This window comes from Nannospalax galili, unplaced genomic scaffold (genome assembly GCF_000622305.1).
Source record: "Nannospalax galili isolate Female #2095 unplaced genomic scaffold, S.galili_v1.0 scaffold1191, whole genome shotgun sequence".
In the NCBI taxonomy this organism is placed as follows: Eukaryota; Metazoa; Chordata; class Mammalia; order Rodentia; family Spalacidae; genus Nannospalax; species Nannospalax galili.
Genome location: NW_008330570.1, coordinates 1,475,949 through 1,490,716, shown reverse-complemented (window position 1 = coordinate 1,490,716; position 14,768 = coordinate 1,475,949). Strand labels below are relative to the sequence as shown.

The 14,768-nt window shown below is 46.0% G+C and overlaps 1 protein-coding gene across 2 annotated transcripts in view; it reads right to left on the bottom strand.

The window, feature by feature from the left end:
* Positions 1–879: 879 nt before the first annotated feature.
* Positions 880–14,768, bottom strand: part of Itsn2 (intersectin 2) — a 144,172-nt gene continuing 130,283 nt past the window's right edge. For both annotated transcript variants that reach the window (XM_008848726.3, XM_008848736.3), the window contains 9 exons: positions 13,763–13,946; positions 11,910–12,008; positions 9,520–9,687; positions 8,871–9,086; positions 8,221–8,342; positions 6,853–6,935; positions 3,396–3,479; positions 2,523–2,696; positions 880–1,750 (listed from right to left, as the gene is read on the bottom strand). In XM_008848726.3, the coding sequence (XP_008846948.1) occupies positions 1,593–1,750; positions 2,523–2,696; positions 3,396–3,479; positions 6,853–6,935; positions 8,221–8,342; positions 8,871–9,086; positions 9,520–9,687; positions 11,910–12,008; positions 13,763–13,946 (1,288 nt within the window). In that variant the 3' untranslated portion in view covers positions 880–1,592. The remainder of the gene's footprint in view (positions 1,751–2,522; positions 2,697–3,395; positions 3,480–6,852; positions 6,936–8,220; positions 8,343–8,870; positions 9,087–9,519; positions 9,688–11,909; positions 12,009–13,762; positions 13,947–14,768) is intronic.

The following is a 14,768-nucleotide window of genomic DNA, read 5'->3' as shown; positions in this document are numbered from 1 at the left end:
TAAAACACACTTCCCCAAACCTAAGAAACAATCAGGTTTGCTCAGCGAGGCCATGCCTGACCCTGCAAGCTGTCCTGTCAATGCAAAATGTCCAGTTGTTTTAGTTTTGTTTACCAAGTAATGTCTCTTTTTTTCCTGTAATGTCTCTTTTTTTTCTGTTTTTAGCCAATAACTATACAGGATCAATATCTGGAATATTGATGGATATTTAAAATTTCAATATACTGAACTATGTTTTCCATTTCTCTTTTGCCAAGTGATTATATTTAAACCAAAATGTGGAGAGAGCCTTGAGCCCTTCCTGGTTCCTCCAGCTACTTGGAAGAAGGTTGTCCTCTTAGTAACCAGGGCTCCTACAGTCCAAGAGATTCTTTCAAAGGGCAGACATTTCCTCAGTTTTATTCAACTGGTAATTTAGTGTTTAAGAGCTTAGATTAACATTCAACCCAAAATTCCTATTTCAATATTCAAAAGCCAGATAAGCGGCTCAGGCAGGTATAGTTGTGACTCCAGTGGGACAGGGGACATGAGGAGATAGGCTTCCGGAGCTTTACCTTTCCTAGTGGGTCACCCTTGAGGGTTCTCAGCTTTACCTTTCCTAGTGGGTCACCCTTGAGGGTTCTCTACCAGGAGCAGGACTCAAAAGGGCCAGGCCTACCTTCCACACAGTTCACCCCCCCACAGGTGAAATCAAGGCTCAGAAACCCAACATGGATACACAGATGGTTAGCAGCAGAGTTAAGCTGGGGACCTTGAGTCTCCTGTTCCTGTTCCTTTGGTTTTCCACTGTGCCAAAAAGGAAATTTTGTTTCATGATAAGCAACCTCTGAAGCTACCTTTTACACAGAGTGATTTCAAGCAGTCAAATTTTGAAAGGAGTTACTTTTATAAACTTATACTTTTATTCTCTTTCTGTACATGTTGGCAATGATAAAGCTTAAAGATACATGTCCTATGAAATATGCAAAACAAGAATTTACATAAATAATTTATATCTCAGAAAATTAAAGTTGAAAAATATTTCCACATTATTAGAGTTCACAGTATTTAAAGTATATCAAGCTTTCCCCTTTATGTCAGACTATATTGTCTTAGCAGAGAATGATAAGATCTAATCAGAATAAACGATCAAGTCTGTTTATTCAGTGCACAGGTGGATGCTTCAGTGTCAGGCTGCACAAGCCCCGAGCCCTTTACCTCCTGAGTGCTGTGACCCAGCAGAGGTCACATGGTGCGGAATGGTTCCAACGCTGCCAACTCCACAGTGGACACATTCACCAAGTGTAACATCTGGTAGTCTGATGCCTCATTTCCACATAATACTTTATAGCCCTGAAAATGGAAACCCTGGCATCTAACACAGCTGAACATGTTAACACTAGTACAAGGCACTGTGCTGTGGGGTTTAGAGGAAAGATCATGTTTGCATAGATCGCTAGTGATTGAGTGCGCGATAAAATACAGGCCCCAGCATGCAGGGCTTTGTGATGGATGAAGCCATGTGATGCTCCTCAGCCCCAGAAGAATGTAGTCTCTCATTCTTTAGCTCCAGGCTTGTGGGCAGCTCTCTTGGTGCTGGCTTCCTTAGGCCCTTAGAGGAGAGTTTTTTGTTCAAAAAGTTGCAGGTCAAAGCGGACCCAGACCTCCCCAGTGGGGACTTCGTGCAGCAGTAGTCGGCGGGTTGTAGGGCCTTTGTTTTCCTGTTCTGTTCGAATTTTTGCCACTGGGACTTCAGTTCGACCCAAGAAATCTGGGAAATAAACAGCATGTAAGGGTTGAAAGTCTTTGTTCTTTATAAAACTGATTAAAAACTACCTGAGGAAGAGAGTCTGAAACAGGATTTAGAAAGCTTTGCTGGCTTATAGATGTTGATACTTGTCCCGCGCTATCGTCTCGCCAGCAAGAACGACGCGGCACACTCAGGATCCTTCTGCAGAAAAGCTTTAATGCATCTTGAGAGGGAGAGCATAAGCTTACAGGGCGAAGACCCCGAATGTCAGAAACCCAGCCCTTATATAGGTTAGTAAGCCCGTCTTGGACGTGGCAACTCTTGATTGGTCGCAAACTCATCAGCCCATATCACGCCACGAGGTAGGCAGAGACTAGAAGGTGGAAAATTACTTCGGGCATGCGTACTGACTTATTTACTGCTCAGCATGAACCGGATGTGAGCGCCATCTTGTAATGGCGTCTGCAGGGACGGCAGGCGGCTCCCCACAGATACTGACAGTGGATACATGCATAGTGCCAGCTGCCTTTTTGGAATTCAAGTCTGTCTGGTTAGAAGGTTCTGCCCATTTGGTGTTCACCAGGAGCACAGTGTTTCCCTTATGTGTGCAGGTTCAAAGGCCATACCCTCCACCAAGCACCAATCTGCTGCCAAAGGGAGCTGACATGGGTCTGTATCATTTCCTGTAGGTGCCATGGGATAGGGCCCTAGGTCTACAAGGCAGGGCCTTGGTGCAGACCCCAGAACCTAACAAATGGAATGCCTTTAGTCCTGCTTGCCAAGTTATACTTACCATCTGGAGAAAACTGGTCTCTGTCGAACATAGTGAGACACAGCACATCTTGGTAAAGATCCTTGATGAAGAACTGGCAGTTGAAATTCCACTTGGGATTTAGCGTGTCCTGGAGCGTTCTGGTGGTGTAGCTCTGGGAGCCCATGCTGATTTCACAGTATGGATTACTCTTCCCTGAACAGAAATGGCCCAAAGACATATGTGGCACGGGTGACTAATGACCATCCTAAAGCCAAAGCAAGATCTACAAGGCTGTTTCACCAGAGACCATGGCAGCAGATGCTATTGCTTGGTGGCCAGCATTTACCCTGCGTCCAGCAGCAGTATGGCCTCCATGTTCCCAGTGGTCCTGAAATGGTGAGCAAGTGTGGTTCCAACACCAGGACTGTTCCCCACAAGCCTGGGCAGGTGCCCATGTGACATGCTTTATACTTTTCATGTGGCAGCAATCAAGATGGTGGGTATTGCTGTATACTGGGGAAACAGTGATGATGTTGGTCCAATAAATAGTTTATCACTCTTCTGGTGGCATTGGAAATGCTGCCTTTTAATTTTTTTGATTTATTTATTTTTACTTTGTGTATGAGTGTTCTGCCTGCATGTATGTAAGTGCACTGTGTTATGCAATGCCTGCGGGGCCCAGAAGAGGGTGTTGGATCCCTGGAACTGGATTTATAGACAGTTGTTAGCTGTCATGCAGGTTCTGGGAACCAAACCCAGGTCCTCTGCAAGTGCAGCTAGTGCTCTTAACAGCTGAGCCTTCTCTCCAGCCCCCAAATGCTGCCTTCTAAAAAGTATTCCATCTATGTACAAAAGAGGCACCAGTAAAAGAATAGGGCATTACCACATCTGTTGAATGACAGAAGCATTTACCATTTGGTTTACAGGCTTTTAATTCTGTAGCTTCAATGACATGCACCATTAGACGCCCAATACCTGAAGTCTTTTGAGAACGGGCTACAAAAGAGGAATGAACAAGTTAATTTCTTCTCTGTGAATGCTGACATCACAGTGCAGCTTGCTATGCTGTAGGCCCTCCGTTTCTCTCTCTTGCTGGAGGCTGAACCCCATATCATTGGCTATGCTCCCAGCCCTCATTGTCTTCCTAAGCAGCTAGAACACTCTTCTTAAGACTCCTGCTCTTGCTCTGAAGTCAACAGACCAGCATCTGGCAGCTCCAGGCCTTTCCCCAGGCTATGTCACCTGCTAGGAATGCCTTGCTGGACCATCTTCACCTATTAGCTTCCTACTCATCCTTCAAGATTCAAGCCAATCTCAGTCACCTTGACCCCTTCCCTGTGTACCAATCAGCCTTGACTTAGCACCCCATAGCCTACTGGGCCTGAAATTCTATGCCATATTTGTCTCTTCTGCCAGGAAGGAGCCACTGTGGCACATGGGCCATTTTATCCTTCCTTTAGTAACCCCTCAGATGCCTATGAATAGTTAATATTAATTTTAAAACTACATGTATTTGTTCAGCACTTCTAGCAAATAACAGTCGTTGGTTTTTACTTTGTGCTAGGCAAGTATTAGACTGTTACATAAATTGCATAGTTTTGTTTTTTGAGACATAGTCTTCCCATAGCCCCAGCTGACCTGGAACTATATAGACCAGGCTGGCCTTGATCTCAGAGATGCATCTGCCTCTGCCTCTCAAGAGCTGGGATTAAAGGCATGAGCTTCAAGGTCTATCCCAGCTCAGTTTTTTTTTTTTTTTTTTTAAAGACAGGTTCTCGTTCTAGCCCAGGTTACTGGCCTTGCACTCATGTACCTGGGCTGGCCTTGAACTTGTGATCCTCTGATCGGAGCCACTTGACTGTTTAAGACTTTTTAAATGACAAGGTTAAAATGTAAATGTCAGATACTAAAAGTGGGCCACTTCCCCAAATTCCAATTTCATGTCAGGAAGTTCTTCATCTGGGCAGTTGTACTTCAGGTTTCCTCTAAAGCCTTTTTCAAACAGCTTTTAATGTGAAGTGAGTCTGTGACTCATCCTATTGGTAAACAGGAAGTTTAGTCAAGCAGACACAAGATTTAAAACCAGAACAGATGCTTGGTGAGCTCCCGGCATGTGCAGCCTTCTCACCTTTTTCCTTCAATTTTTTTTTTTTTTTTTTTTGAGACAAGGTGTCACTAGGTATCCCAGGCTAACCTCAAACTTCAAGTCCTCCTGCTTCAGCCTCTTGAGTAGTGAGAGTACAGGTGTGTTCCACTATGCCCAGCTATGTATAGCTTTCTTGATAACCAGTGGCCTACCCCCCAGCTGTACCCATGTCTCTACCTTAGAACATGTCCTGAGTTCTTTTGAAAGCAGGGCCTGGCACTTCCTATCTCTGTAGGCACAGTTACATATAGCAGAGTCTGACACATGGCAATCGGTCTAAAGGGTTGGACATGAGGAGGATGCAGAGCAAAATATACACTGAGAAACTCATATGGGGAAAACTGATTTACATCTTTCACTAATTAAAAGATATTATTTGTTCATCTAGGTGTGGTGGTACACACCTAGAATCCCAGCACTTGGCAGGCAGAGGCAGGAGGATCTCTGTGAGTTCAAGGCCAGCCTGGTCTACATAATAAGTTCTAGGCCAGCTGGGGCTACAGGGAGACCCTGTCTCAAAAAGACTTAAAAAAAAATTGTTTTAGGAAATGATTAAATCATTGGTTTTTCAATAGGAATCTTTTGAAGTATCATTGAAATAAAATTTAAGTAGCAAAAGGCAATTTACACATACCTTTCAGGAGTATAGAACAAAACAAGGGAAATCTGAATGAAAAAACAAAGAGCTGCAGCAGGAGCAGCCTGGAGCCTAAGTATGAGCACTGGACAGGGAGAAAGGCTGGGGAAGCGCTGCGGGGAGAGGGGGCAGGGGGAATCCACTGGGTGAGGAGGCTGAGAGCAGTGAAGATGGGACTTGGCATTTGTGTGAAGGTTGGGGTCATGGATGCTTCTCAAAGGTCCTTGTAGCTATACTGAGTTGGAGGACCATTTGTCCTATGATCAGAGGACATAATGTGAATGTACAGAACCCTTCTCCCAAGAGTCAGTGCTGGGCTCTGCAGGAGGTATGTCCCTGACTTCAGGGAGCATATGATATGAAGGCAGAGAAATGCAGTCAAGAGAACAACGTAGTTTGGAAGCATGATAGGGCTCAGCTTGTTAGGTGTCAGGGAAGAGATTAAAAAGTTTCACTGGGCCTTGAAGAATGGAAAATATTCCAGTGTGGAGGGAGGCCTGACAGCTGACTGTGCAGCAGCAGTAGGGGAAATAGTGGGAAGTGGGGCGGGGGAATAGTGGGGAACGGTAATGTTGGGGATAAGCCCTGAATTTGGGTTAATTTGTCCTTAATTTGGAAGGCAAAAGGGAAGATACTTAGGCAGAGAGAGGTATATAGTAAGCAGCACTATAAAAAGATCCTTCCAGAAATTCAGGTGGCTTAGGACAACACTGCCACCCACAGAGATAGGGGTGGTGATGCTGGCAGGAGACTGATGAAGCCACAGGCCTGGGGAGGGAGGAGCAGTGGAGCTGTTGGGGAGGGCTGGCTTCGGAACACTGGGCTTGGGGAGAGCAGCCATGACCTACTACTAAGGCTGGCATGTGGTATGCCCCTATGGGAAGATTGCCTGAGAGAGGGTCAGTGCTTAGAGGGCAGAAGTCCTAGGAGAGGAAGGACAAAGAGCTAGGAAGGCAGAGGAAGCTGTACAGAGAAGCCTCAGGATATGAGGAGGTCCAGAGGGAAAGGGGCAGGTGGGGTACTCAATGATCTGCCCTTTGGTACAGGAAGCTGGAGCAAGGGAAAGGAGTTAAGTCACTATGGTAGGTTACTGAGTTACTGATGTCCTTGAAGGCCTTGTCTCCACAGCAATAAGGGGAGAAAGAGGAGGGAACCTAGCAAGGCAAGGTGGGCTGGGCAGAAGTATTGGAGGAGCAGACTGTGCTCAGGGAACTGGGTCCTGGAGGCTGAGAGGATGGAGGCAGGGGCTGGGAGGAGAGGAGCAGGTTGGCCTCAGGTGGAAAAAAGCAATGGCCTCAGGTGGAACAAGGCAGTCCTACCAGGGTACAGTTAGATGTTAATGGAGGGGGAGGGGAGGGAAGAATTAGGGGTAGGCATGGCTGTAGAGAGAAGGCAGGCTTTGAATCTGGTGGGGCTCAGGGTAGTTTGGAACAGCTGCAGCAGGAGGAAGTAGAGCCTGGTTCCTTTGCTGTGATCTGAACCCAGGCTTCGCTGCAGGGGCAGCAGCTTCTATTCCAAGGGATTGCCCCCAGCCTGCCCATACCTCCTGGCAGCTGGTTCCCACCCATCAGGGCACCATCAGGTACCTTGATAAGCCTTTTCCCGCTTCTTCTTCTCAGTGTCGATATACTGCTCTGAGGCAGCTTTGATCTTCTGGACCCAGGCCGTCCTGGAGGAGAAGCAGAATGGTGGCCATAGGGACTGCAGGCACCTCCCAGGCTCAAGCACAACCCCCAATCTCACGTCTTTGTTCCCTTTGCCTTTGCCAACCTCAGCTTTAGTTTTGTTTAGCAAGTTTCTAGTTATATACCTAATCTTAGTCCAAGCGATAGACTGGACTGCTAATTAAGGAGGAGCTGAGAATTTCTAAAGACAACGTTTAACTGCTTTTAAACATTAGGCCCTTGCTGGGGACCCAGAGTTAGAAGGCACAATCACACTGATGACAACTCAGCACAATGGGCTGTTACCCTATAATAGTGCAGAGAACAGCAGTGTCCCCTGGGCTTGCTCACCCTGGAAGCTCCACTGGAGAGAAGCATGGCTGGTGGACATGTGGCAGGGAGGGGAGGCATTTGGCCAAGAGCAAGTCTGTGGGACGCAGATCTGTGGGGTTCAGCAGCCCCCAATGGGATTTTAGTGGGGACTGAGGCATTGAATCTGCCATTTTAGTTTTTCTTTTTTTTTTTTTGTCTTTTTGAGACTGGGTCTCCCTGTAGCCCCAGCTGTCCTGGAATTTGCTATGTACACCAGGCTGGCCTCGAACTCACAAAGATCCGCCTGCCTCTGCCAAGTGCTGGGATTAAAGGTGTGTGCCACCACACTACTTTAAATTTTTAATGTTTTTGACAGGGTCTCCCTGTAGCCATAGCTGGCCTAGAACTCACTATGTAGACTAGATCTCACAGAGATCCACCTGATTCTGCCTCCTCAGTGCTGGGATAAATGCATATGCCACCACACCGAGCTTAAATTTTTTTTTTAAAATTTTAAATTATTTTTATGTGTTTGAGTGTTTTGCCTATATGTATCTAAGTACACCATGTGCATGCAATGCACATAGAGGCCAAAAGAGGGTGTCAGATCTCCTGGAACTGTAGTTTCTAATGGTTGTTAGACACCACATGGGTGCTGGGAACCAAACCTGGGTCCTTTGCAAGAGCAGCTAGTGTTCTTAACCACTGAGCCATCTCTCCAGCCTCATGGGTCTGCCATTTTGGAAGCTTATATGAGAAGTGGAGTGAGGACACAGGAAGTTGAGAACTATTAGGAGGCAGCTGTGTGACTCAGCATCGAAGCCAAGGCCTACTGTGGAGCTGGAGGGCAGGGACATATGAGGGGCTAAGGGTAGAGTTAGTAGGACTTGGTCACGGGTAGAGATGGGTTTATGGCATATGGACATGTCTGGGCTTTCTTCTAGAGTTCAGAGCAGGTAACATGTGGTCTGGACTGACCTCTCATTAATGTTGTCTGTTCGGAGGGTGTAGACCCGATCAATATGGGAGATATGGAAGACAGGCTCGTCACTGGAAGGGTCTGTGGGCAGTTTCACCAACACTTCATTCAGGAAAATGGGCTGAAAGAATTAGGCCAAAATACAGGCTGTGAGAGGGCCAGGATACTCCACCCACCTGTGTCCAAAGAGTTCTGTTGTTTCTGAAGAGCCTGGTAAAGAAGCAGAAAGGGGTCTGATGCCTGAGGTCTTTTGTCCAGGAAGAAAGCAAGTCTCTGTTTGGCAGAGGTAAATATCTGGGGTGGACAGGAGCTCTGAGTGCCTGGGCTAACAGGACAGGCTCTCTCTGTATACTGACACTTAGCCTGAAGTGATGTCAGACTCGCTCTACAGAGAGATGAATGCTGGCTATAGCTAGATGTCCTGTTTGCCAGGAGGAATCAAAAATCTAAATCTAAAGCTGGATTCTGCTGTCACTGGCAGCAGGCAACAGAGGCCTGGCAGACTGGATTCCTTCTGTTGGTTAGTGGCAAAGGACACTGGAAGCCACCTGAAGCAGGTATGGTGGCCATGAAGACAGGGCAGGCCTAGCTTGGGTAACAGTGAAGCCTTCCGTAGCCCTTGATGCTGTGGCAGGCATTTGGTACTCACCGTTTTATACATTTTGAACTGAGCATTGGACTTGGAGCTGAAAAGCTTCTCAGAGCCAGAGGAAACGGTAAACTGCTTTACCATGTAGGTAAGAAGCAGGAAGTCGTTGAAGAGGAATCCATGTAGTTCCTTATTGCTCTTGGTCTTGTATAACTTCCCACTGTGCAAAAGCTTCCGGGGTCCCAGACAGTTGGTGAGGGAGTTGAAAATAAGTTGCTTAAAGAGAAGAAAATGATACTTTGTAAGTCTGAGCACAAACAATCCCAGTGCCCCTGAAGGCCAGTGCCCTGGGTCTGAGGGTGCTGTGGTGAAATTTTCTAGGTGGGAATGTAGTTAGAACCATTCACCTTTCCAGAAAAAACACCTTTGCATTTATCACTTCTCAGAGTTCCCATTGTCCCAGTGGAAAAAATCTATACCTACTTTGATTCTACCAGTTGAATTCAAAGAACTCAAAACAAACAAAGCCCGTTAGTCACCTCTCTTTACAAGACAGCAGGACAATCCAAGGCGTGTCTTCTAGGTGAGCCTGCAGTCTGAGCTGAGGTGGGTGAGCTGAGATGTGGCCTGTCCACACTAAGGTAAGGTGTGGAGCGGGTTCCCTACCCAGATCCTGCCTAGTGGCTTCCAGCTCAGCACACCAACTCACCTCTGCTAGGCCTTCACACTGCACATGTGCCTGGATCCACTCTAGCCGGTCTGAATTTTCCTTTTCCCGAACTCCTTCATTCACCTGAGAACACAGTTCCTCAGCTCGCTCAAGGGCCATCTTTAGGGAGGAGTGGTCCACATGACTCTGTAGAGTATTCTCTAGGATCTGAAGAGAGTAGGCAGTGTCATACAGTCACACTGTGTCCTTAAGCCTGCCTACCAGCCATCTACTGACCATGTGTCTACCCCAAATGTGTGTGAGGTCAGGTGCAGAGCTAGAAACAGCACAATGAATGAAATAATGTATCTGTCCTGGAGATGTGCACAGTCCCACAATTCCTTAGGGAGACAGGGACAGGTAACTCCATAGAATAGTGGGTGACCAGTACTGTATGGATTTGACCAAGTCTTGCTTAAGGTTTTGGCAAAAGGGAGCCTCCTTAGATCTCTCCAATAATTCAAGTCATGTGCTTTATGCTTATTGGTTTTAGTTTTTGAGCCAGGCTCTTGAAACCCAGGCTGGCCTTGGACTCACTATGTAGCCATGGATGACCTTGAATTCTTGATCTTCTTACCTCCACCTCCAAGTGCTGGGATTACAGGCAGATGTCACCACACCCAGCTAAATCATGTGCTTTAGGGTGAGCCCTTCAGTATAAACTAGCTGCTAAGTTGACAAGTGTATGAACTTGCTGAATAGCAACAGTTCATAATATTTGGGGGGGGTGTCACTGATCTTTAAAAAAAATCTAATAAAAGCAATGACTCCTTTGTCATTAATGCTAAATGTAAACTGAGGCAGGAAATAACTGTGAAAGAATAGAACCAGTCCATTAGCAGGTGACCACTGTCTGGATTCTTATACTATAGTCAGTCAGGTACACAGTCTTCTGTTTATAAGTCCAAAGTGCAAAAAGGACTGAAAGCTTCAAGGTTGTTGTTGTTGGTGTTGGTGTTGGGTGTGTGTGTGTGTGGTGTGTATGTGTGATGTGTGTGCCTGTGTGTGCACATGAGGAGGTCAGAGGAGGACATTAGGGGTCCTGCTCTATCACTTTCTGCCTTACTCCTTTGAGGCCAGGGTCTCTCACTGAACCTGGAGCTAGGCTGACAGCAGCGAGCCCCAAGGATCTTCCTGTCTCCACTCCCCATAGTGCTGGGGTTATAGGCATGGACAGTCATACCTAAGCTTTTTATGTGGGTGCTGGGGATTTGAACTCCTGTCCTCATGCTTGTGCAGCAAGTGTTATTACCCATGGAGTCATTTCCCCATCCCCAAGACTCAAGTTTTACTCAGTACTTGTTTGGTGGCAAAACTTTACCTGAATGAAAGAGCTGTATTTAAGTGCCCTATGCTCAGTGATTATGTAAATATCAGGTATGTATTTACAGTAGGAATATTAGCGTTTGGTTAGAACTGCAACCAATCATTCATACATGATATTTGAATTACATTCTGAACTCTGAACACATCTGGTTCACAGTATTTCAGCTGAAGGGGCTAGAGATTAATGGGTCAGTTTGGAATAGGCAATTGTGACTTGAAGTCTATGTTGAGTTCATGTAGCTTATAGACTAAAAGTCAAGAACAAGCCAATAAAGGCAGCAGTCTTATATTATTACTGCTCATCTTTACCGTAAATGATATTACATCGTCTTCTTTTTTAAATATATATTTTATGTGTAGGAGTTTTTGCCTGCATGTATGTAAGTATAGTATGTGTGTGCAGTCCCTGTGGAGGCAGAAAAGGATGTTGAATCCTCTGGAGCTGGAGTTACAGGCACCACAGATGGAGTTAGCCACCATATGGATGCTGGGAACCGAACCCCGGTCCTCTGTAAGAGCAGCTAGCACTCTTATCCACTGAGCCATCTCTCCATATTTCTAGAATATTGCTTTATAAAACCTCCCTTCTCCTTAGAAGGCAAACTGTGTCAAGATGCTCTCTTGCTTATATCAAAAAGAAAGATGAATGGAATTACAGAAAGGGTTAGTCAGCAAGTTGTAGTGGGGTCCTGAGCTCTGTTGAGGATTGTGTTTGTTACATGGAAGACTCCTGAAACATCCATGTAAAGGTGGTAAATTAGATTTCAGAAGAAAGGTTGGAGCCCATGGTTATGCTAATGGTGTTGACTCCATTTTTATCTCTGGGCTCATGATGGTTCTATAGTCGAGGGCCTTCACCCTGCCCCACAGGTGAACCATGGGATAACAGGGAAGTTCCTGTGGAAGGGAATTTGCCTCCTTCAAGGTTTCAGCTCTTAGGACTGCACACACAGGCACCTGGGGCATGGACAGAGGGATCACTTCTGTTCCCTGGTTATCTGGCCTCTATCCAGCCAGATGGGTCTTGCTTCTGAGTCAGATGGCTGCTCAGCCTGAGTACTCACACTTCTGATGAGCAGTGGGTAGCGAGTGATCCTCTGCATGGGCTTCAGTAGGAAGCTGGAAAGGGGCATTCCTTTACACCTCGGGTCTGATGCCAGCTTCTGTAAAACAGATGAAGTTCCAGGTAAGACCAAGGAAACTCTGGCAGAACTCCTGCCTGGAACCACTGCTGAGATTTCATATTTACTAATGACAGGATCTGAAATGGCACACATCAGGTTAGCAATAGGAATCTCTCAGCTCAAGTGTGAAGCACAGTGCTGCTGCTCCACAGCTTTGGCAGCCAGGGAAGTTCATTCTAGCTTTGCTTCTAGAACACTCTCCCTGGCTACCCTCTCAGTCACTGGCCTTCTCAGTCCTAGCACTCGAGAGGGAGAGGCAGAGGCAGAGGCAGGCAGATCTCTGTGAGTTCCAGGCCAGCCTGGTCTACACAGTGAGTTCCAGGCCAGCTGGGGCTACAGGGAAACCCTATCTCAAAAAGACTCAAGAAAAGGAAGTACCTTTATTCTTTTTACTTCTATATTTTCTAAGTTTTGAAAAGTAACATTTTGGGGTGTGATTATAACTCAGTAGTAGAATTACTGTCTAATATATGCAAGGCCAAGGGTGTCATCCCCAGCACCAAAAAAGAAAAAGACAAAAAATTAAAAAGATTTTGAGATGTAAAATATTGCTAAATTTTGCTTTAATTTTTTTCTTTGAAGTGCCGGGGATGAAACCCAGGAACTTGTACATGCTAGGAAATCACCCTACGTGGAGTTACACCTCTAGCCCTAAATTTTGCTTTTAAATAAAAAAAAATCAAACTTTATTTTTATTTGTGCGTGTGTGTGTGTGTGTGTGTGTGTGTGTGTGTGTGTATGTCACACATGTGTGGGTGCCTGCAGAGGCTAGAAGAAGGCATCGGATCATCTGGAGCTGGAGTCAAGGTAGTTGTGAACTGCCTGACATGGAGGCTGGGACTCAAACTCTGGTCCCCAGCAGTAGTTGCTTTTAACTACTGGGCCATCTATTCTGCCCATTTGCTTGTTTATTGAAACAGGTCCTCATTATATAACCCAGGTTGGCCTTGAACTTGTGATCCTCTTGCTTCAGCCTCTTAAGTGCAGGGATTACAGGCATGTCTCACCCTGCCTGACTTAAAAACTGTGACACTGTATTATTACAACCAGCTATATGAAGTTTGTTGCTATATTGCTATAAGGAACTTGATGATTTATTGCATTTGAACCTTAACTGCTTATATGCTTCTATCTTTTAGAACATTTAGGACCATGGCATGGAACCATTCCTTTCTTTCTCTCTTTGGTTTCTAGAAGCGAATTCATGACACCTGTGTTCTCTGCTGGTACATACACAGGTACAAAGACATGCCCTTTATGCAGTATCTGGTGTCCTGTTACCAAGCTTTTTTCCCTGCTCTCATTTCCTTCAGTCCCAAAGTATTCATCTAGTTTCTTAAAATTTTGTTTTGCTACATTTTATACATTTAAGTAAGCTCTTTTGTACTCTTTCATAGTAAGATTATGAAATAAGTAAAATTTACAAAATTAAGAAGTGGCATTATGGACGTTTCTTTGGGCAAACAAAGCAGTTGATTTAAAAAACAACCCACTACTATTCAATGGGAAAAATGATGGTCCCAGTGCCAAGAAAACCAAGCTCTACCTGACAGGCAACAAAACTATTAGGAAGCTGCTTGCAGCGCAAGTGCCTCCTGTGGAAACTGACATGGATGCTAACTAGATGGTCCTTTTGACTGTGACTCCCCAGTGGGAAGTGCGCTCTACTCCAGGCTCAGCAGGGGGCTAGTGTGCTGTTACCAGCAAAGATACTTGCAAGTCTCAGGAGTTACCTTTAGAAATTCTTTGAAGTCTGTGTCCTCATCGGTCTTCTGCTGTAACAGAGCTGCTCCATTAAGCTGACAGCTGCAGAACCGGATGTAAGCCTGCATGTGGGACAGCTCCGCGGCCAGGATGTCCCCGATCATCTGAACAGGCATTTTCTCACCCCCAGTCTTCTTCCGTACCCGCAGGGCCCTGTGAACCACAGACTGTCACTCTTTCTCCATACATGCCCTTGGCAATTAAAGGGTGAATGCCACGGGAGACCAAAAACAGCAGCATCCAGTGTTACCTGGGAATCTCTGGCACTGAGAGGGAATGGAAAGGGGGAGGGGAGGTGACATGGGCCTAAATCTCTGCAGGCTGAGTCACTCTGGGGGAAACACTAGCAAAGAAGAAAAGGAAAAGGAAGTCTACTTGGGGGCTTTCTAGGCCTTCAGGAGAGTTGGATTCACCTCAGTTTCTTGATAAAGTTTTTTCTGAAAGATTCAAACTTGTTCTCGGTTGAACCAAGGAGAAGAAAACTCCCAAGCAAGGCATAGGAGCCCCAGAGCCCAGGGGCTGAGGTGGAGGAGTGGTGTGTTTGAGGAGGGCTGTGGCCTGGGAAGGGTAGGGATGTAGCCAGGGTTGGATGCCCTCATCTGGCCTAGGACTCCCTTCTCACAAGTATAAGGGACAAAAAAACCCACCCCAGGATGGGGACTGCACATAAGGACATAAGAGGCTTCAGAACTGGGCAGTTATGTCTGCCCCTGAGCTGTTGCCTGCTTTTGACTGTACTCCCCTCCGACCCCAGCGGAGTGGCTTACCTATGTTGGGGGCGGGTCATACACTAATACAACTTCATGCTGTTTCTATGTTTAATCAAAGTATTTTTGCATTATATTTATTTTTTCAAAAATATTATTTAGGGCTGGAGAGTTGGCTCAGTGGTTAACAGCACTGACTGCTCTTACAGAGGACCGGGTTTGATTCCCAGCACCCACACGGTGACTGCGAACCGCCTTAACTCCAGTT